Source organism: Strongylocentrotus purpuratus, unplaced genomic scaffold (assembly GCF_000002235.5).
Source record: "Strongylocentrotus purpuratus isolate Spur 01 unplaced genomic scaffold, Spur_5.0 spur5_scaffold_10, whole genome shotgun sequence".
NCBI classification, from domain to species: Eukaryota; Metazoa; Echinodermata; class Echinoidea; order Camarodonta; family Strongylocentrotidae; genus Strongylocentrotus; species Strongylocentrotus purpuratus.
The window spans coordinates 11,159,749-11,183,181 of record NW_022145595.1 but is presented as its reverse complement, the minus strand read 5'-3'; the positions used below and the strand labels follow the sequence as shown (position 1 = coordinate 11,183,181).

The 23,433-nt window shown below is 37.0% G+C and overlaps 1 protein-coding gene across 2 annotated transcripts in view; it reads left to right on the top strand.

The window, feature by feature from the left end:
• The window catches only part of LOC755271 (Golgi-specific brefeldin A-resistance guanine nucleotide exchange factor 1), a 54,417-nt gene that overhangs the window by 3,917 nt on the left and 27,067 nt on the right, over nt 1–23,433 (top strand). Inside the window, exons 4-17 of one of the 2 annotated variants that reach the window (XM_030979480.1) lie at nt 2,126–2,257; nt 2,784–2,902; nt 3,459–3,567; nt 4,226–4,329; nt 5,033–5,312; nt 5,671–5,846; nt 7,925–8,087; nt 17,660–17,744; nt 19,005–19,140; nt 19,783–19,974; nt 20,332–20,433; nt 21,135–21,329; nt 21,697–21,862; nt 22,458–22,576. In XM_030979480.1, the coding sequence (XP_030835340.1) occupies nt 2,126–2,257; nt 2,784–2,902; nt 3,459–3,567; nt 4,226–4,329; nt 5,033–5,312; nt 5,671–5,846; nt 7,925–8,087; nt 17,660–17,744; nt 19,005–19,140; nt 19,783–19,974; nt 20,332–20,433; nt 21,135–21,329; nt 21,697–21,862; nt 22,458–22,576 (2,078 nt within the window). Of the gene's footprint in view, nt 1–2,125; nt 2,258–2,783; nt 2,903–3,458; nt 3,568–4,225; nt 4,330–5,032; nt 5,313–5,670; nt 5,847–5,937; nt 6,004–7,924; nt 8,088–17,659; nt 17,745–19,004; nt 19,141–19,782; nt 19,975–20,331; nt 20,434–21,134; nt 21,330–21,696; nt 21,863–22,457; nt 22,577–23,433 lie in introns of those variants that run through there. The other variant, XM_030979481.1, reaches the window with a different exon arrangement.

The window sequence follows — 23,433 nt, the reverse complement described above, 5'->3', positions numbered from 1 at the left end:
ATAACAAAAATCAGTGACAAATCTGCTGATAACCAATCAGAAGCAAGGATTTCAGTAGCTTATAACAAAAATTGTCATTTGTCACTGATAATAAATTTTGAGAAACGCCCCCCTGGTGTATACGGTACTGTGAGGTTTGATAGGAAGTTGGCTCAGTCTTGCACAGAGTCCCATACACTGTACACAGAAATGTGTATATGGGACGACACAAACATAACATGTGGCATGAAAGTTGATGTCCACAACCTTGAGCTGTTACTTGTTATATTTCGAATATGAGGCCATTTGAAGAGCCATCCTTTTTAGTGGAAGTTTTTTTAATATGATACTCTTCCACACTAACATAAGAATAATGAAAAAGCTTACAGATTATCTTTTACCTTTCCCAGAACTCAACCTTCTCTTTCAGTAATTATGTAAGAGCAGGAATTGGTTGACATAAACAAGTAACAACAACTACTTTGGTACTTAAATGGTTTGAAGTGTTAAAAAGCCATTGCAACTACTGCCTTATACTACACACGGTACACGGTGTCATCTGCAGTGCTGTTCATGGCCATGTAATAGTATTTCACCTGGTATATGCATTAGAAAAGACTTGTCATTACCAGAGGGATGTTAGCCTTGTTTTCAGGCATGCTGGTGCTATTTTTATCCATCTAGATCTGCTGTTTTTGTGAAAGGAATATATTGTATTGTCTGTTAAAACTCCAATGGAGCAGCAGCTTGGGAATGTCCAAAGAGCACTTCATTAAAAAAAGATTTACTAAATAAATTTATTTATTTACTAAATTATTTTAGAACCACAATAAAAAATGAAAAGACTTTGCATGGAAGGGAGACTAATGTATAAGTTTTTTTATTGCATTCATATACAGTACGTGACAAAGATAGTATATTGTAGCTAATATTAGCGCCATGGTGCCAACATCATGTGCAAACAAATATGTAAACATTAACCCACAAAAACAGTCAAGATTGAATACCTATGCCAGTATGCCAAATGCTACATGTAATTGCTTGCACAGCTTGTATAGTGATAATTGTCAATCAATGCCAGAATGATAAAAACATATGCTGTTATATCGGGCTGTAGTCGCTGTATGCATTAATTATTCCGGCATTCTAAAAGCAGTGAAAGTAGAGGTAGAATTGAAAGGTAGTTCATGTCATGTCCATAATCTTTTTTTTAGAATATGAGAATACAGTATACTATCAGCTACATTGTGTGAGTTTAGTTGTGGGCATTTTGATTAAATATCTCCCCTACGGATAAATACTCATGTAATTACCTCATGCTCATGCAAATCTGCTGTAGAAATGTGTCATGAATCAATTTTTAAAAAAAAGGGGGGGGGGCAAGGCAAACAGTGTGTAGTATGTAGTCGATTCATCAACTAGAGCACTTCAGAGTTATTACCCTGAGAAAGAGATCGACAAGAATAGGGCATTAAGGTGAGAGAGACTAATCAGAAGTTAATGGTGCGGAACACTTCATGTGGGAGTAGATTGCATTATATTTGCACATGAGTTTCAAGGAGAGTATTTGATGAAAGACTGAGTCTTCCTGTTTGAGAGGTGTGCTCTGAATATAAAACCCATTATCATCATACTTGGGTTGTATACCTCTGGTTTTCTGTCAGACTGTTAACCAATTCAAAACTCGTTTTAAGACACATTTATTCAAAATTGCTTTTGATGATTAACTTACTCTGTTCACATTGATGTGTATTGTAATTTGCACGTTTATTTGCATTTTCTTTTTGTTTTGTTTAATATGTAGTTGTTTATCATTGTATTTGTTTGTTATAGCGCTTAGAGACTTAGGTGGTAAGCTCTTTATAAGCACCATTTTTATTATTATAATTATTAATAGTTTTTGCTCCTCACAAAATTATTTTTCAACAGAGGTGGGTTAATGGAGTAGTGATTAAAGTTTAAAGCAAAGAAAGAATGACTGAATCAGCACAGTTGTTCATGCATCTTGAATTGAAAACTAAGATGCGCAAGAAATCATGAAACATAAGCTGTTTGCTCGTTCAAAACATGAACAATATGCCAGTAAAGAAAGACATTGTAATAATTGTAATTACGTTAACATGATTTTGTTTCACCTTTTTTATAGAACTCGGCGCCATTGAGCCTAATGTATTTCTAGGCCCGTTCCTTGATGTGATACGCTCAGATGACACGACTGGACCTATCACCGGTTTGGCCCTTTCCTCGGTCAACAAATTTCTCTCGTATGGCCTTTTAGGTAAGACTCACAATCTACAATACTGTAATTTCTAAGCTGTATTAACTCAAGTTTACTAATGGTTTTAACTCATAAGAGGTATAACTAATTTGGGCTTTTATACAGAATAAACTAAAACAAACGTGCCTAGAGAATTTATGATGAGAATAGAGAATTATGATGCAGACTAAAATAATTATCTTTGTTATGCAGATGATGGTTAAATGTACATATAAATCTAATATTGAGATCTGATGAGACACTTGCATTGTAAGAAAGACTTGCCTAAAAAAGTTCTGCTCTGTTAATTACATTGTAGGCAGTGGATTTGTTGTTTGGACAAGATGAATAGAAACAAATAGTTGCTAGATACCACTACTCTGCTACTGAGCCAAGCCATAATTCCTCCTTGTTTATCTTTCATTTTCAAGGAGCCTTACCAAACGGCATTAATGCATAAACATTGTTTGAAACAGGTTTCAAGACCTTTGCATTTCCACCAAATCATCACGCCCCCTCTTTTATTTACCCCCCCCCCTACATGTAGATCCCAGTATAGGAGGAGCAGCACAAGGCATTGAGAACATAGCTGATGCTGTAACACACACCAGGTTCGTCGGGACCGATCCTAGCTCTGATGAAGTCGTCCTCATGAAGATCCTCCAGGTAAATCATCTATCGGTGGAAACCGTATATATCTCAACATTTTTGAAAAATTCTAATAACTTATGTTTAATGCAATGTTTCCTCCTTCTTTCCTCTATTTTCTTTTATCTTTCCTTTTTTTTGGTAATATTGGTAATTCATTTATGTGCTTTTCATGATCCTCCCACTTCAGATATCTCATATGTATTTTGAATATTATATGAGATTGTGGAAATAAATGAATTGAAAAATAAATTAAGAAAGATAGACCTGTGGCAATTTAAGTAGCCTTCTACCAGCTATTGTAATATATTGTGACATACCATAGGGTATAAAAATTGCCCGAATTGATTTCTCCAAAGTCTTTGTGATCAGGCTCAGTAGACATTAGTGTGTAGTGAGTTTTACTTGTGTAATCATGCATCTGGCATACTTTTTAGTGCTCTAAATCAAAAGTTATTGAGTCAAACAACAAAATATGGAATGATTGTTACAAAAGGGACTGCACTCTCCTGCTATTGGTAAACCTTGTTCTTAAATGAAGATGTTCTGTATTGCTATTATATTTTTTGTCTAGGTTCTGAGAACGTTGCTGCTGACACCGGTGGGAATGTTACTGTCCAATGAAGCTGTCTGTGAGATCATGCCATCGTGTTTCCGCATCTGCTTTGAGCTTAGACTCAGTGGTATGTTGACTTCTAATCATATCAAACTTAAATTGACTCGGTTACATTGCCCCAGATTCTGAAACAAAATGGATTTAGCTCATGCTGCAATCATAATTATAAACCTTTAGGTCAGTCAGGAATCCCATGACTTTTACAAGCTGATCGCCTGTCTGATTATCAAGATATTTATGATTGGAAATGAGTATGGTAAAACCGGTCACTCAAAGATTTTTACTTTTTTGAGGCACTTCATGATCATTTCGAGGTGCAATTTTGTTAGGGCTTCAATATAACACCATATCACAGACACTGATAACACATAGGGCCATGCATCTCAGATTTAACATTGTTTAAGGATGCCTTTAATCACTACTAAATCTATCATTAATGAAAATAAGTAGTATAAATTCTATATGCACATTAATATATAAAATTAGTAGATAAATGTACTGGAATACAGAGATATGTTGCAATAAACCTATCATACTTGTGTGTGGGTGTGACAACCTTTGAAATTAATAACATTGTAAACAACATTGCAGTATATTTGCAATGTGCTACTATAAATGTAAATATTGTATATTATTATTATTTTTTAGATATGTTATCATGATAACTACTATATTATTGTTGGAGAAAAGGGTAAACATTCTTTTCATTCTTTGTATGCTTCTAGAACTGTTACGGAAGTCGGCTGAGCACACGCTGAATGATATGGTCCAATTGTTGTTTTCAAGACTACCTCAATTCAAGGAAGAGAAGCTCTCTGGAGTCAGAAAGGTAAATATATCTCTAAAAAACATCGCCCATGTGGCCATGCCAATCATTCTACATATGTATTTCTTTCAAAGGCGTCATGAGTAAAGTTCAATGTAACAAGATTTTAAATGAATAAAGGGAAACTTATGACAAAGTGATTCAGATTTTGTGTTGCTACTATTTTGTCAAGACTCCTTGCTTTCTCTAAATTATCATGGGTTTTCCTGACAGGAATTTAGCAATGTATCCAGAAATATTTAAGATACAAACATATAAGTTAATATCTCCTTACATTCAGTATATTGCATGGGTATGAATTGGCAAAGTGATATATGTAATGCACATCATTACCAATTTTTTTTTAATGGTTGATTTTAATTTCACTTAATGCCTGTCTGCACTTGTTTGGCCAAGAGGGATTAGACATCCCAGCATGGTCACTGACAGGTGGCTATCTCATCAAATCAGCTCTCAATAGACATTAGAAAAAAGGGATCATGGGGGACCAACGGGTACCGCTAAGGCATTGTTGGCTGTATATAGGGCGCATGTAGCTATAAGTAGTGCAGTGGGGCTTTAAAACAAATTTCTGATGGAATAAATTATGAGTAATCAACATGTTAATTATCAACGGTAGGATATGCCTTCTGTGTAGCCATATTGTCGCCACATATCTTGACTTTATATCAGTAAAAGTGAATTTCAATTATTCTTCCGATTCCAGTTGAAGATGCGGGCAGGTGGCATCGGAGACTCCTCAAGGAGGCGGAGGTCCCGCCAGTCCCCCAAGGTCCGGCAGGGAAAGAACCGCCTCTCCACCACCCCTATCGAGGAAACCTCCCCCTCCCTTTCTGCACCCTCCAATGGGCCCTCCCCTTCCGCTGCTGCTGCTACAGTGGTTAGTCCTCAGTCCTCAGGTCCCGCCTCCCAGGCTCAGGGAGAGACGGGCTCGGTACAGTCTTTGGGCGTCGCCGAGAGTATACCAGAGGAAAGTTCAGAAAGAGGTATGTAGATAGAGATTCAGTATTCATTGATAATGAAGTATTATGGTGGAGATGAAGTCCAGATTAATTCATTGCACTCTGAAGATGTAGACCAAGCTTATCATTATTAACAAAACATTTTAATGCAAAGTGTATTTTTGGCTACAATTTAATTGAGATTATGGGAATACAGTCACACTTTGTTAAAATGTCAGGAATTTTTTGGGGGCATCCTATTTGGCATTTCATATTAAAATCATTTGTAAGGTCATTTGTAACTTTACGCACAGCTTTATGAAACACCCACCAGAGCTTAGAATTTGAAACCTACATCAATTAGTATCTAATTCTTTTGAGTATCTGCTTTGTCTGAATACAGATAGCGGAGATGAATCCCAGTCAGCTCAGGACCTGGACAGACCCTCATCCCTAGCAATACCAGAAACGGGAGAAGGAGGGGTAGATGGGAAGGATGCCTCTGCATCAGAATGCGAGACACCGCAGATGGGCGGGGTCATATCAGTCTCAGGCGAGCAGCGACTGGATGAAAGCAAGGTAGGAAACACAATTTTAATAAATGTTGAAGTATAAATATAAATGTATATGAGATGGAGGGAAATAGTAAAAGGATGCCTCAATTTCAGAGAGCGATTTAACACAAATGGGTGGGGTCATAATTGTTTCAGGCGAGCAGCGACTGGATGAAAGCAAGGTAGGATACACAATTTTTATACGAAAAGTATATGTAGATGAAGGAGAATATGAAAAGGGTGCGCCTATATCAGGGAGTGTGAGACACCATAGATGGATGGGGTTATATTGGTCTCTAGGAAGCAGAGACTAAATGAATTAATGCTGCCTGTGTAGGCCTGGGCCCCATATTACAGAGAGTTGATATCAATCGCAAGTATGTACATAAGAGATAGGAGACTGCAAACTTGCGATTGATTGGAGGATTTGTGATTGATTTGGATAAGTCGCAACTCTTTGTAAGACAGGCCCCAGGGTGAGTCAAAGAGTGCCCGGGCACCCACAGTTTGTTGGACAGTATCCAGAAAGCTTTTTGCCAGTAATTGACTTTAATAGACCATTACCTCTTTCCATACTATTGTAAGTACACAATAGTGCTCCCACCCTAGAGATAATGCTGTCAGATTAAAAGATTAGCTTTGTTGAATTCAGTAGAGCATAGCACAATTCAATTATTCACAATGTGTGCACATTTTGAATGGATCACATCCAGCACTCTGAGACCTGGAAACTTAGAGATAAATTCAACTTAAAATCTTTGTGAAACCCCCCCACTTGATTATATAACTGATTCAGTGTTTTGACAATACATGGTCATCCGAGAAGATGACTTTTAAGATCTAAAGTAAATAGAATTCTGAGAATTACGAGTGGAGACATTCCTTTATATGAGAGACTTATTAAGGATTTTCAATATGATAGTGCAATCTGCTTGAAATTCCATCAGAAGGAATATACTTGTTTTTTCTAAGAATGCTTCAATGTCCACATTTGCTAGCCTATGTAAAACTGAACTTAAGCAACTTATCTTAACCCCTTTTTGGTGCCACTAAGGTTGCAAACATGTATCTGAACTAGAATTTATAGACTAAAGCTTTTATTTGTGGTCCATTTATTCATTATTATTGTGATGTAAACAGTGTTTGATAGTATCACAGTTGATATTAATCAGCCAGTGTTTAAAGGTAAAGACCAGTATTGGTAACGCCCCAATTTCAAAAAATGAAATGGAAGCTCTCATTACCAATCATGTGAAAGAATATGTTTTGACTAATACATGATGATACAAAATTTGCCGGGAAACCGCCTACTAATTCATATATTTGGTAAAATTGGTAAATTTATTTCTCTCATGGTCGTGTGAGAGAGATAGGGTAGTCCCATATACATCTTTCTGTGTATAGTGCTTGTTAATTTACGAAGAATGGGCCAAATTTCTTATCATTTTGATGATTCCAGAACCTTGCAGATGCTAGATGCTAGATGATCAACCTTTTCTGATCGATTCCACAACGTTTCTTTCACAATGCAATCGCATGACCATTACTGGTCTTTACCTTTAACTTCTTGGCAAAAGACAAGCCCTTGTGAGTCAAATATCAGATGAGACTGCCTTGGCCTTCAAAGTTTAAAATATATATGATGACCTTTTTAAAGATTGTTATTTGACATATTTATACAGGATAAAAAAGAAACCATCGAATCAGCAAAGCTGTTTTTCATCAATGTCCTGTTAACATGATTAAACATTTCCAATTCTAACCAATGGGATTCTTTTCATTACATCAGTCAAAAAAGACACAAAATAAGGCTTTAAATGCAAGAAAAACACAATTTTAGAAAAAATTTGTACGAAAGAAGTTAATGAATGACCAATCTTATTTCTTGAGTGAAAAAAAAAATGATCTTGATTGCCAAGTTATGAAAATGTAACTGAAACTCGACTTTTCATAACCCTTATCTGCCTCTTCATGTCAAGACTGAAGATGGCAAACTTTCTTCAGAGAAAATGTGAAATATAAATCATGATCTTGATTCTCATATTATGAAAATGTAACTAAAACTTGACTTTTCATAACCCTTATCAACCTCTGCACGCCCAGACTGAAGATGGCAAACTTTCTTCAGCGGACCAAGAGATGGCGGATTCCGGTGTGGATGGTGCAGAAGACACCGAGTCCAACACGGACTCTGCTTCTTTACACGAATCAGAGTACGTCAATCCGCAGGGCATCCGCTTCACGCCGCAACAGAAACAAAAACACGGTAAGGGTTACCACCATGCATTTCAATTCAATTTATTTGTTTCCATCTTTTTCAGCTCTGCCATGTGAATTAAAGAGATTGGGTGTCTTTGTCTTAGATTCTAAACAAAATCTTGGATTTAACTCATGCTGCAATCATGATTATAAACCTGTTTATCAAGATATTTATGATTGAAATTCGAAATTTCAAAAACCATTTAAATAGCATACAATGCATGTTATTTCTCAATGAATTTAATATTTAATGTATAATAATCATAGTGGGTTCTTGTATAGTTCTCATGACTGTCATTATGGAACTCTCGCATTTTAAGGAATTAATTCCAGCAAGATTCCCATTTAACTTACCTGGGTCAAATTTATTTTAAACATATTTTCAATCTCATATATATATATATGACATAAAAAAACAAGGTTCATCAGTAATTTGAAAATACACATTGAACCCCATACATCGAGAATGAAACATGTTGTAATGATTACCATTTGTTTGTAGATTTATGATTCAAGATGGCTTGAATGTATATTGAAAGTCAAAGGTTGTGGTTCGATCCCCGACACGGCACTAATGTCCTTTGGCACGGCATTACTCTACATTTGCCAATCAATCCCCAAGAGAGAAATGGAGACCGGGTAGGATGACGAAAACATTTGTGTTAGGCGCCACGGATTTATTCAACTGGCATTCGGAATGCATGTAGAATGCCCTATTCAGAATCTATTGTTCTGTTAATCCGCATTCCAGAATGTACCTAGAATGTACCTAGAATGCGGTACTTAACGACTTAATTGGCGCATTGTGGGTGCATTCTGGAATGCTCCATGAATAGGCCATCCAAACAAAGGCGAGATCGATCGGCAGCAACTACCTTCTTGATATTGCGTGCCGGAAGAGTTTCGATATAGAATGCACCATAAGAATTGATAGAAATCAACAGATATTTAATTGGTTTCGCTTCTGTCTCTCCCGCGATCGGTCGCTCTTTGCATTTCTCGAGCGCAGGTGATAATGGACTTACTTTGATTTCTTTCCGACGGCTTAATTTTTGTCATAAACTCCGGTAACATCAGCGATATTTAATTGTTTTCGCTTCTAGCTGTCTTTCTCTCACTATTTATTTCTCAAGCGTCGGTGATATTGTAATTGATTTTCTTTCTTTTCTTCAGCTTATTAAAGATGGTGAAAAGAGTAGAAGAAAGATTGAGAAAGAATGAAGACAGATTTATTATGACATTCCCGCCAGGCCGCCACAAATATGTCCTGAGTCGGCGCTCTCAGAACAAAGGCGCGTAACAGTGTCAAATATACGCGGTGTTTTGAAACGTTGGTGTTGATTGACACGATGCCTCATTAAAGATGGTAAAAAGAGTAGAAGAAAGATTGAGAAAAAAATGAAGAAAATATTTTGCATGAAAATGCGGATGAATCTTAATGATCAAAATGAGAGGAAGAAAGAGGATGCAAGAGATGGTGGGTGTTGAAAGATCGGAGGACTAATGAAATGATACATTTAGATAAAAAGCGAGAGTGGATATTTGTGGTGATTACCATCTTATTTTAAAACTTTTTTGGGGGCAGGGATGGGGGGGGGGGGGGGGTCCGTCTTTTTTTTTTTTTGGCCAGGGAGGAAGCAGCCTGGCCCCGTTGCCCCCCCCCCCCCTCCATGAGTCTGCGCATGAAGGAAAGCACATTCTTTAATGAAAACCTATGAAGTATGCTGTTTCATATAATCTTATTCCTAAACCGAGACAGACATAATTTTCTTTGTGGTCTGTACTTATGTTGCGTATCATTTTTTTTAATTTGTTACATCACTTACCTCATCTACCCTCTCTATTTTTTAAATTCCTTCTCTTATAAATAATGATTTTTGTGTGTGTGTGTTTTTTTTTTCTTCAATTATAAATAAAATACGACTTACGGAATTTCATAAAATTGTAGAGGGTGTGCTTATTTATAAATAAAATAATGACAGATTTATTATGACATTCCCGCCACTACTATGTCGGCGCTCTCAGAATATAGACGCGTAACAATGTACGCGTGTTTTAAACTTTGGTGTTGATTGACATGACCCCTCATTTTAGATAAGAAGGAGACAGTGTTCATTCGAGATCTGGATTTATTATTATTATCGAGAGAGAGAGAGATTACAGGTGTAAATTGGCTGTGTGCCTATAACAATTCTAAAATGTTGGATTATGTTGTAATACACAAATGTTTTTGTCATCGGAAATAAGTGCTCCTCACCATTGACCACGGTTGCAACAACGACATTCAAATAATGACAGATTTATTATGACATTCCCTCCACATGTCGGCGCTTTCAGAACAGAGGCGTAACAATCGTAAATATCGCGGTCTGTTGGAACTTGTGTGTTGATTACAACATTTCCAAGATACAGTCATCAATCCAACTTTCTACTTCATTCGTGCCTTTTCATCGTACCCACAAAAAGATCAATAGACATATCAGAATCTCGATATTTAATTGCTTTCGCTTCTCTCTCTCTCTCTCATCACTGCCCCTATTCCGTTATCATGTTATCCTTGTTATAGATAAAAAGCGAGAGTGGATATTTGTGGTTACCATCTTATTTTTAAACTTTTTGGGGGGCAGGGATGGGGCGGTCCGTCTTTTTTTGGTGGCCAGGGAGGAAGCGGCCTGGCCCCGTTGCTCCCCCCCCCCCCCCTCCACGAGTCTGCGCATGAAGGAAAGCACATGCTTTAATGTAAACCTATGAAGTATGTTGTTTCGAATAATCTTATTCCCAAACCGAGACGGACATAATTTTGTTTGTGGTCTGTGCTTATATGTTGCGTATCATTTGTTTGTTTAGCGCACACTATCCTACCCCCCCCCCCCTTTTTTTTCATCACCTCCCTCATCTTCCCTCTCTAATTTTTTAATTCTATCTCTTTTTTTTCTTCTTCAATAATAAATAAAATATGACTTATATCATATTTCTTTACGGAATTTCATAAAAATTGTAGAGGGTGTGCTTATTCATTCCAAAAAAAAAAAAAAGAGAAGGTCATATATAGATCAGTAGAGAGTGGGGGAGAGATGATAACTGAGTGAGAGGGGAATTGGAGAGAACGAGGGAAAGAAAGAGGATGCAAGAGATGGTGAATGTTGACATATGAGGTGGTGAAATCTGATTTTAGTCTTTTTTTTTTATATATATGGGAAGTAAAAAGATTTCTTATTTCTTATTTCCAATCTAAATAGTCCGTATGCTCTAATAATTTAACAATGTTATCTCACGCCAACATGGCATGTGGACAACAACATGACACGTGCGCAACAACCACATACCAATAATGACAGATTTTGACATTCCCGCCATAAGCATGTCGGCGCTCTCAGAACAAAGGCGCTTAACAATGTCAAATATACGCGCGTTTTAAACTTTGGTGTTGATTGACATGACGCCTCATATTAGATAAGAAGGAGACGGTGTTCGAACTTGGGTGTTGATTACAACATTTCTAAGATACAGTCATCAATCCAACTTTCAAATCCCCACCAATCTTTCGTGGTCGGGGGAAGGAGGTGGGGAGGTGGGGAGGTGGGAGGTGGGGAGGTGGGGGGGGGGGGGTAAGAGCATCATCCATTGATATTTGTTTGGTTCCTATCTCGTGAACTTAAATTGACAGTCGTAATGGATAACACTAGGTCTGAACCGTGAAACTACGAGACGTCCGGTAATAAGAATACATGTATCTAAAAATGGCACATAATATTAATAGCATAACAAAATATCGGCCTTTAGACTGATCCCGCACCGTAATGTGCCCCTATAAAGAAATACGGGGTTCTCGAGCGATTTCGGTTAGATCGCAAGTAATGGAAAATTTGGCGGTGCTTTCTACTTTCATTGCGCCTCATTCAGTCAATTTCGTGATTCTTTTTGTAAATATAAAAATGAAAGTTCAGACTTTTTTTTATTTCTAAAGATATAAGTAATGTTCATCAATACGAAAAATAAGGTCCGTTATTTTTTGAGGGAAATTGCCGTCTTATTTTGCTGAAGCTTCACGTCTTTCCTTTTCAATACACTCACGATACAAATTGCGTAAGATCGGTCGATACCTCCATTCATTCCCCCATTGTCTATGATTGTCGTGTGCTAAAGCTCGGCCGATTATCAACCGAGCCATAAATAATAGGCCTAAGCCTTCGTTTTACACGGGTTTTCGACACATTTTGTAACTATATTCTGACCAACATTATGCCATGATCTACACTAAATGCCCTTTCTTTTAAATGTGCAAATCAAATAAAGGACTATTTGGGGAACTTATGCATTTTGAAATGAACATTGTTTTATTCTCGAAAACAAAAATAATATTTACTTTGAATACTTTCGACTTTGTTTCTCATAATTAGAAATATTCATTTGTCGTGTGCCTTACCATATTACAATCTTACCACTATTGCCTAGATATATTTTATGGAATAAAATGACACACAAACCCCATTTATCAGGATAACCATTGAACAGCTAGACTTGTTTTGGTTATCCCTCGTGAGAATTCAATTTATTTGTCTTCGTCTCCATCTGTGTTCTCGTTCAACCTATCCTGTCAATAAAACTTTGTTAATCTTCGTTTCATGATCAGTTCTGTAGATGGCATGTATACATGAAATGATGATGATGATGGCGATGATGATGCTTACAATATTGTAATAGAATAGTAATGATAATAGACATTAATTTCTTCATCTTGCACTCGCTTTTCTTTATTGCCAGAAAACTTGTTTTTTTTTTTATGTTGCCTTGCTTTTTTTCCCCCTTTAACAATGGTAGCATATTTGCCCAGGAAAATTCTCATATTCGTGGCTATACCTATAACTCAAACCTGCTCTAAAATGGTTACATGCCCTCGTAAAGGTACATAAAGAGTGGTTGTTTGTATTGTCATGTAGCTTGACCTACGTTTGGGCCTACATCCTCTTCTTTCAACACGGTAATCTTCCAGAGTAGTTACACCTTTACATTCGTTTGTTCCTCTTATTGTGGGATCCGGTCCAGGCAGCTGAGATAAGCGTTTCATAATAGAGGAGGTCCATACATGAATGATTCGCTAAACTGATCAAGTTGATAACATGAAAACTGTATTGTCAGAGTTCCGACACTGGTAATTACAGGGGAGAAGAATTACCAAGTCAGGGGTCGGTTATTTAATGGCTGTTTTCACAACCCGCAAAGGCCTTTGTTTTGTTATCTGATCTTGTTTATCGGATCGTTTTTCAAACTTTTATGAATGTTTTCCCCTGATTTGTTTTGCTTTCCTTTAAAGCAAATTTCCACCACAGGGTTGGATTGCCCATTTATTTTAATTAAGTACAATTTATAAATGCCAAGTCTCAGATGTTTCATATTCCATTCAATCTTTCGGGGAAGGGGGGGGGGGGTGGAGCATCGTCCATCGATATTTTTTGGTTTCCTAGGAACCAGTCGTAATGGAAGTCGATGTTAATACAGAATAATTATGATGTTCCCACTGAGTAAAATACGTCCTTTGCCTCCACCGTTAAATCTTTTCCCTTGCATTTATTGAACGGGTAGTGTAATTTACTTGACACGCAGTTGATTTGAACGAAAGCAAAATGGCAACAACAACAAAAGAGAGAGAAAGAGATTGATGATAGTTTGACCGAGTTTAAAGAATTTGAAAATACAAACAATTTATTTTATATAAATGTAATCTTTTTCGAGCGGGAAAATACTTGTATTAGAACTCGTTCGTAGCGTCAAAATTCATTTTACCGGGGAAGAAATAAAGGGGCCGCAACTTTTTTATGGGAAAATGGAAACGTAATACCAAGATAATTTTTTCCTTCAATTAGGAGACAACGTGTTTCCGTTGTTATCAACTTCAGAAAATCAGAAGTTGAGAGAACGAATGTTATACCTTGTTTAAAAAGATAAATAAAAATAGCTCTTACTCCTTTTAAAAGTGCTCCGCGCTGTCTATATAAACTGATACTTATTCACATTCCAACACTATGTCGGCAGAAATTTGAAAAGACAAACATGTTATTTTATATAAATGTAATCTTTTTCGAGCGGGAAAATACTTGTATTAGAACTCGTTCGTAGCGTCAAAATTCATTTTACCGGGGAAGAAATAAAGCGGCCGCAACTTTTTTATGGGAAAATGGAAACGTAATACCAAGATAATTTTTTGCTTCAATTAGGAGACAACGTGTTTCCGCTGTTATCAACTTCAGAAAATCAGAAGTTGAGAGAACGAATGTTATACCTTGTTCAAAAAGATAAATAAAAATAGCTCTTACTCCTTTTAAAAGTGCTCCGCGCTGTCTATATAAACTGATACTTATTCACATTCCAACACTATGTCGGCAGAAATTTGAAAAGACAAACATGTTATTTTATATAAATGTAATCTTTTTCGAGCGGGAAAATACTTGTATTAGAACTCGTTCGTAGCGTCAAAATTCATTTTACCGGGGAAGAAATAAAGGGGCCGCAACTTTTTTATGGGAAAATGGAAACGTAATACCAAGATAATTTTTTCCTTCAATTAGGAGACAACGTGTTTCCGTTGTTATCAACTTCAGAAAATCAGAAGTTGAGAGAACGAATGTTATACCTTGTTTAAAAAGATAAATAAAAATAGCTCTTACTCCTTTTAAAAGTGCTCCGCGCTGTCTATATAAACTGATACTTATTCACATTCCAACACTATGTCGGCAGAAATTTGAAAAGACAAACATGTTATTTTATATAAATGTAATCTTTTTCGAGCGGGAAAATACTTGTATTAGAACTCGTTCGTAGCGTCAAAATTCATTTTACCGGGGAAGAAATAAAGCGGCCGCAACTTTTTTATGGGAAAATGGAAACGTAATACCAAGATAATTTTTTGCTTCAATTAGGAGACAACGTGTTTCCGCTGTTATCAACTTCAGAAAATCAGAAGTTGAGAGAACGAATGTTATACCTTGTTCAAAAAGATAAATAAAAATAGCTCTTACTCCTTTTAAAAGTGCTCCACGCTGTCTATATAAACTGATACTTATTCACATTCCAACACTATGTCGGCAGAAATTTGAAAAGACAAACATGTTATTTTATATAAATGTAATCTTTTTCGAGCGGGAAAATACTTGTATTAGAACTCGTTCGTAGCGTCAAAATTCATTTTACCGGGGAAGAAATAAAGCGGCCGCAACTTTTTTATGGGAAAATGGAAACGTAATACCAAGATAATTTTTTGCTTCAATTAGGAGACAACGTGTTTCCGCTGTTATCAACTTCAGAAAATCAGAAGTTGAGAGAACGAATGTTATACCTTGTTCAAAAAGATAAATAAAAATAGCTCTTACTCCTTCTAAAAGTGCTCCGCGCTGTCTATATAAACTGATACTTATATATATTCCAACACTATGTCGGCAGAAATTTGAAAAGACAAACAAGTTATTTTATATAAATGTAATCTTTTTCGAGCGGGAAAATACTTGTATTAGAACTCGTTCGTAGCGTCAAAATTCATTTTACCGGGGATGAAATAAAGCGGCCGCAACTTTTTTATGGGAAAATGGAAACGTAATACCAAGATAATTTTTTCCTTCAATTAGGAGACATCGTGTTTCCGCTGTTATCAACTTCAGAAAATCAGAAGTTGAGAGAACGAATGTTATACCTTGTTTAAAAAGATAAATAAAAATAGCTCTTACTCCTTCTAAAAGTGCTCCGCGCTGTCTATATTCCAACACTATGTCGGCAGAAATTTGAAAATACAAACAATTTATTTTATATAAATGTAATCTTTTTCGAGCGGGAAAATACTTGTATTAGAACTCGTTCGTAGCGTCAAAATTCATTTTACCGGGGAAGAAATAAAGGGGCCGCAACTTTTTTATGGGAAAATGGAAACGTAATACCAAGATAATTTTTTCCTTCAATTAGGAGACAACGTGTTTCCGTTGTTATCAACTTCAGAAAATCAGAAGTTGAGAGAACGAATGTTATACCTTGTTTAAAAAGATAAATAAAAATAGCTCTTACTCCTTTTAAAAGTGCTCCGCGCTGTCTATATAAACTGATACTTATTCACATTCCAACACTATGTCGGCAGAAATTTGAAAAGACAAACATGTTATTTTATATAAATGTAATCTTTTTCGAGCGGGAAAATACTTGTATTAGAACTTGTTCGTAGCGTCAAAATTCATTTTACCGGGGAAGAAATAAAGCGGCCGCAACTTTTTTATGGGAAAATGGAAACGTAATACCAAGATAATTTTTTCCTTCAATTAGGAGACATCGTGTTTCCGCTGTTATCAACTTCAGAAAATCAGAAGTTGAGAGAACGAATGTTATACCTTGTTTAAAAAGATAAATAAAAATAGCTCTTACTCCTTCTAAAAGTGCTCCGCGCTGTCTATATTCCAACACTATGTCGGCAGAAATTTGAACAGACAAACAAGTTATTTTATATAAATGTAATCTTTTTCGAGCGGGAAAATACTTGTATTAGAACTCGTTCGTAGCGTCAAAATTCATTTTACCGGGGAAGAAATAAAGCGGCCGCAACTTTTTTATGGGAAAATGGAAACGTAATAACAAGATAATTTTTTCCTTCAATTAGGAGACAACGTGTTTCCGTTGTTATCAATTTCAGAAAATCAGAAGTTGAGAGAACGAATGTTATACCTTGTTTAAAAAGATAAATAAAAATAGCTCTTACTCCTTCTAAAAGTGCTCCGCGCTGTCTATTATGATACTTATTCATATTCCAACACTATTTCGGCAGAAATTTGAAAACACAAACAATTTATTTTATATAAATGCAATCTTTTTTCGAGCAGGAAAATACTTGTATTAAAACAAGCTCGTAGCGTCAAAATTCATTTTAACGGTTAAGAAATAAAGCGGCCGCAACTTTTTTTTTATTGGAAAATGGAAACGTAATTCCAAGATATTTTTTCCCTTCAAATAGGAGACAACGTATTTCCGCTGTTATCAACTTCAGAAAATCAGAAGTTGAGAGAACGAATGTTATAGCCTGTTGTGCGCCGCGCTGTAGTCACTTTGGCAGGCATTTGAAATCACGCAATTCTGATTAATCGCCAGCGTCTCGGGCATGCTTTTTAATCGCCCAATTCTCAAAAAGTCGATGCGAATTGCGCCTTTTGTCTAGAGAACAAAGGCGCATTCCAGAATGCATTCCAGAATGTGCGCATTCTGGAATGCCCCTTTGTTCTCTAGACAATAGGCGCAGGTCGCATCGATTTTTTGAGAATGTGGCTAGAATGGGGTCATTCCAGATACATTCCAGAAAGATTAACAAGGACATTCCGAATGCATTCCGAATGCCAGTTGAATAAATCCGTGGCGCCTTAGTAATTGCCCATGCCCTCACGGTGACCTTATGGTAGAAATACTCCCAAGACAGTGGAGATGGTGCACATTGTGCGTGAATGAATCCGATGACTGGGGTAATAATATCTGTAAAGCACTTAAAGATGGTATTCCGTATTAAGAGCTATATAGATCCAGATCATTATTAATTTTATTATATTCTTTCCCAACTAGGAGCAGGACCACCGATCCCGTATGGCCTGCCGTGTGTAAGGGAGCTTCTCAGGTTTCTCATCTCCCTTATCAACCCCCATGACAGGTAAGTACACTCAATTCTGCATAACTAGATGTTTGTTAATTTTTTTTTGTTATTGTTATTTTTGTTTGATTGTTTGTTTTATTATTCACCATGTAAAATAAATGTTTATAGATAACAAAATTCAGTGGGTTGCATCGAGATATGATACAAAGTAGGAACAGTGCATAAACAAAAAATGATTGAAGCGCAACGTCCCTAAGATAACATAGCTGATAATTATTATTTGTTTGTTTGTTTTATTTATGCACCAAAATAATTGTTTACAGATAATAAAATTCAGTGGGTTACGTTGTGATATAATACATACATGTAGTAGGAACAGTGCATTTAATAAACAAAAATGTTGGAAGCGCAACGTCCCTAAGATAAGATAATTAGTATGCAAAAGTCAAATAGTTTTTTATGACCAAAGTATGCAAAACATGTCTTATTTACACTTCCTAAGTTGAATTTTGCAAAGTCAAACTATTGATTGCAGTCCTGACCATTTTGATCTATGCAAAGGGATACCTCGCTTTTAGTAGAGTATATTTATGTATTATTTTAATTGTCACATCAAACTGAAATTGCATGGAACAAACACTTACCATTGGTGCTTGCACAGATTTGTCTTTTAACATTACCCAAAGGCAACGAGCTTTGTGCAGACATTAATCGATGTCCTGTCCTAATTTTGATTTATTCTGACAATTAAAAGTGGGCTCTCATGGGAAATTTGACACTGTTTGTGTGTTTACCCAATAACAGGTGTTGTCAATCACCAGGATTAGCCTATTGTTTTATGACCAACAAGCTTTATGTAATGCTCTGTCTGTTCCTCAAATGGTTAAGTCCTTATCTAACATTTGCATCACCTAAAGACTCTCTGAGAGACGAGGGGGTATTTCTTGATTTGCCTACGGGTCTGCTGTGAGCTGACGTGTACACCCATTAATGGTGTTTCCATCAAGTCTGGCCTCAGTAAACTTTGACCTTCAGGACATCAAAACTGCTGACCCACTGGCTTTAACATTGTTTGACTAACATAAAAGGTAAAACCATTTCAGAATACCACCCTAGGAACAGATGATGGACTTTAAAGTCGCTTAAGCATGGGTATATAGAAGGCAGCACACGGACATATACACGGGAGTGTAATACCCATTGGCTCAGTGTTATGTAGTGATCAGGGGTGATCGCCAAGTTCCCTACTTCATGACGATTATATACCGACGTATGAACATCTCTGATTAATGAATTGATATCTTTTTTGTATCCTAGGCACAACACTGATCTGATGATGCATATGGGTCTAAGCCTCCTTACCATCGCCGTAGAAACGGGATGCGATCACATTCCCTCCTTCTCCACCCTCATCGCTCTTATCAAAGATGAGATGTGCAAAAACCTCTTTGCAGTAAGTACAGATAGAGTATTTCCTTTTTCCAGAGATGATAATGATAATACATTTTTATATAGCGCATTTCAGAACTGACAGAACTCTCAATGCGCTTTACATCCAAGGTAATACCTTATTCTACACTTAAAAATACAAAACGATATCAATATCTTATTCTACACTTAAGATAAAAAACAATATTAAACAAGAAAAATAATGATCTGAAATAAATCTACGAAACATGAATTAATTAAATGCATCATTGAAAAGATATGTTTTGAGATGTTTCTTGAAGAGCTCAGGGTTATTTTGAGAACAAAGAGCACTTGGTAGAGATTTCCAAATGAATGTTTTTTTAAAACTATATGTATGTCTGAGTTATATCAGGGATTATTTGTGAGAATTTTTTAAGACTTCCTTTCCTGTTTTATGTTTTAGCAAAGTTATGATGCAGACAGTTTGTGTCTTTCATGATATTTGACAATATGCAGAACATTTATCTAACTTTAGACAAGTTTTTTTTGATGGTATCACATTCTTGAGTTCGTATTACATGTAGAAGAAGTGAGCTTTGAAAGACAATCTTTCTTGAGTTTGTTTCCTTTTTTGTGTGTAAACTTGTAAATCCTAAAATAATTGATTTATCGCTTTAACTCTTAGCTTCTCCAGACGGAAAGGTTGTCCATCTTTGCCGCATCCCTCCGAGTTTGTTTCTTCCTCTTCGAGTCGATGAGGACCCATCTCAAGCTACAGCTGGAGATGTTTATCCAGAAACTTACAGGTATCATCGTCTCGGAGTCTCAACGCATCCCTTACGAACAGAAGGAAATGGCACTGGACACCCTTGTTCAGGTAAATTGGCAACACTATAAGAGTGACACAAAACGTTTGGGAGTTTTGAAGTTTGGGGAGTTTCATTTGATGTGGAAACTTGGGGATTGTGGGTTAAAAACTATAAGTTCATGGACATCATCGTCTCAAGGAAATGGCACTGGGCACTCTTCAAGTAAATTTGTAACATTATAAATTGACATTGTGAGAGGGTGCAAAATCCAGACTTGACAAAAGTTAGTGTTTGGTCTTTTGGATATTGTCTTTTAGGCATGAAATTATAATTTAGTACAATTTTACATGGTGCTGAGTATTTTGTGTACAATAGTTATTGTTTGTTTTTAATCACTGATTTTTTTTTTCCTTGTTTTTTAACAGTTGTGGAAGATACCGTCCCTCGTATCAGAACTGTACCTCAACTATGACTGCGATCTCTACTGCAGTAACCTGTTTGACAACCTTACCAATCTCCTTTCAAAGGTATGATGTGTTATGTTTGATTGATAGATTGATAGATTGATTGATTGATGGTTTATTTAAACTAAGCCTATCTGCACTAGTTTGACCAGGAGGGATAAGAACTTCCTGCATGGTCACTGACTGGTGGTTATCTCATCAAATCAGCTCTCAATTAACATAAGAAAAAGGGGACCATGGGGGACCAATGGTCCCCGCTTAGGCATTGTTTGCTATATAGAGGGTGCAAGTAGCTACAAGTAGTGCAGCAGGGTTTAAAGATGAAGTTGAGTTCTGGTCATGCGATTGCATTGTGAAAGAAACGGTGTGGAACCGACCAGAAAAGGTTGATCATCTAGCATATAATTTGTGTGTATTGCAAGGTTCTGGAATCATCAAAATGATAAGAAATTTGGACAAGTCTTGGTAAAGTTACAGACACTGTACACAGAAAGATGTATATGGGACTACACGAACACGTGGCGTAAAAAGCCGGCCCCCCCCCCCCCCCGATTTTTACGATGTTACATGCATATTTAGAATATGAAGGCATTTGAAGAGCCATGCTTTTCAGGGAACATGTCTTAATTGATGTTCTTCCACACTTGCATAATAAGAATGAGTAATGCTCACAAATTATTTTTCACCTCTTCCCAGAACTCAACCTTCTCTTTAATACATGTGGTTGCTGTAACATTACTCCATATTTTGAATCGTCTATCCAGAATGCGTTTCCAGTATCAGGATCGTTGTACACCACCCATCTGCTCTCTTTGGATGCCCTACTGGCCGTCGTGGACAGCATCGAGGCTAGCTGCCAGCAGAGGATACTCTCAACAATGTCCTCGGTGACATCGGACGCTACCGAGAGGTTTGCCACCACCGTCCCTGATTCGGGTGTCATGATACAGGTCCAGGAGGTAAGCATAATGCATCAACTTTGACGTACAGTTATACCTGTCCATTTCTGTACGCAGGTGGCCTTTACAGACAGGTTTGATTGTTGTCTAAACTGTCTAATGCAGTCCCTGATGGATGTAACTTGTTCACTTGCAGAACATGCTTCAAGGGAAACACAAATAGTGGCGACTGTAGACAGGTGGCCTTTATAGACAGGTTTGATTAACCTTCTATATCCCTGTTGACTATGTTATTACATTCTTCTCAAAAAGTGATCGTTCTTCTTTTAGTAGACAGAATGGAAAGTTTTAAGTTAGTGTTTCGCTTTTGCGATTCACTTTTTATAACCCTGTTGACTATGTTATTACATCCTTCTTGTACATACAGCCTAATGAAGAGAACGGATCTGAGAGCCCATCGCATCACGAAACATCGGATTCGGAGTCGACCCGCAGTGACCACTATGCCAACGTGGGTCCTCCAACCACTGGTTACGCTATGGGACAGATCATGGCACATGCACTCAAGGAGAAGGAACTGGAAGGGTCACCAGGTACGTGGCTTTTCAGGGGGGTGTTTCACAAAGATCCTAAATCAAATCTACCTTTAAGTTGGACCTAAATATTATGGAGAGCCATTTGTAGCCTTAAAATAAAATATGTTCAAAAGCTAAAATTAAAATATTTTAGACTTTTCATAAATTCCTCATCAAGAACATGAAATTTCCTTGATAATAGAAAATATGAATGATTTGAATCAATATTTGATGTCTTTTAAAATAACTTTTACAAAATATTTTCATAGATGCTAAGGGCTTTCCATAATTGAAGTCCAAGTCCAACTTAGAGATAAGTTCAACCTAGGATCTTTGTATAACACTCCTCCTGGTCGTTGAAGACTGCACTGGAAAACAAAGTATTGTAGAAATGGATTGTTGGTAAACCTCCTTTGAAAAAGAGTCTCAGGTAGTCTAAGTGGTAGATACCCTTGTCTTTGAAGACTGCACTTGGAACAACACTTGTTCATGAACAAACATCTAACTTCATTTTAAGAAAACAAACAAACGATCAAAAAATCAAAATGGTTAAATCTGGTAGTTTACAAATGTCACATCATATTTTCCATTTCTTTTTATCCTATGAATCAAGGTAAAGAACATGCAGCGGACAAACCCAAGACGACCCCAAGCAGAAAACAGAGCCGGTTTTCGTCTTCACCTAACCTACCTACTCAGGAGGAGCTGGCTCAGCTCAAACACAGGAAGAAGGTATGTATACTACAGTCAAACCTGCTCTAGTGACAACCTGTCTACAAAGACCACGTTTTTGTTTTCCCTTGAAAATGGTTTCTCATTGAACATTGTACTAAAGAAACCCGTCTACAAAGACCACTTTTTGTGTTTCCCTTGGGTGGTCGTTGTAGAAAGGTTTGACTGTATCAGTTTTCTGCTCCAGGCCGAGTCCACAATACTTTAAAAAATGCTTGCTCCAAACCACCTGTCTATAAAGACCACTTGTCGTGTTTCCCTTGAGTGGTCTCTACATACAGGTTTCACTGTAGTATAAACAGCTTGCCACCTGTTACGCGCTAGGACTCGATGCTGAGTGTGCGAAGCTTAAGAATTGGACTCGAGTCCCAACAAGGAGGAAAATGCTATGAGCAGGAATAGTTAAAGGGGACACTATTTTCCAAGGATGCTAGTTTTCACCGGGGATTGTACATGTAGGCAGTCAAGGGTCAGGGTATGTCTACATCTAATTGTCTTGCTGGGGTACTTGTGGGGGAGGGGGAGAAGGAGGGGTAATAATTTGGATTCAAGTAGCAATTAGTTGCGTCTGGAACACTGGATATGTTCTTAGTGCACTTAATCTTCCATATCTTCTCTGTTGTCCATGTTAACATTTGAATGCTCTTCCCAAGCTGTTCAATCGGAAACCATCAAAAGGAATTTCATTCCTACAGGAGAACAGCTTCAGGCCATTGCAACATTCATCATGGACAACCCCCGTGTGGACAAGAGTCTATTTGCACCAGTCTACTATAAAGTGTCGTAGTGGAGTGGTTTTAGCACTTGACTTGAAACTGAGAGGTCGTGGTTCGATCCCCGACACGGCACTAATGTCC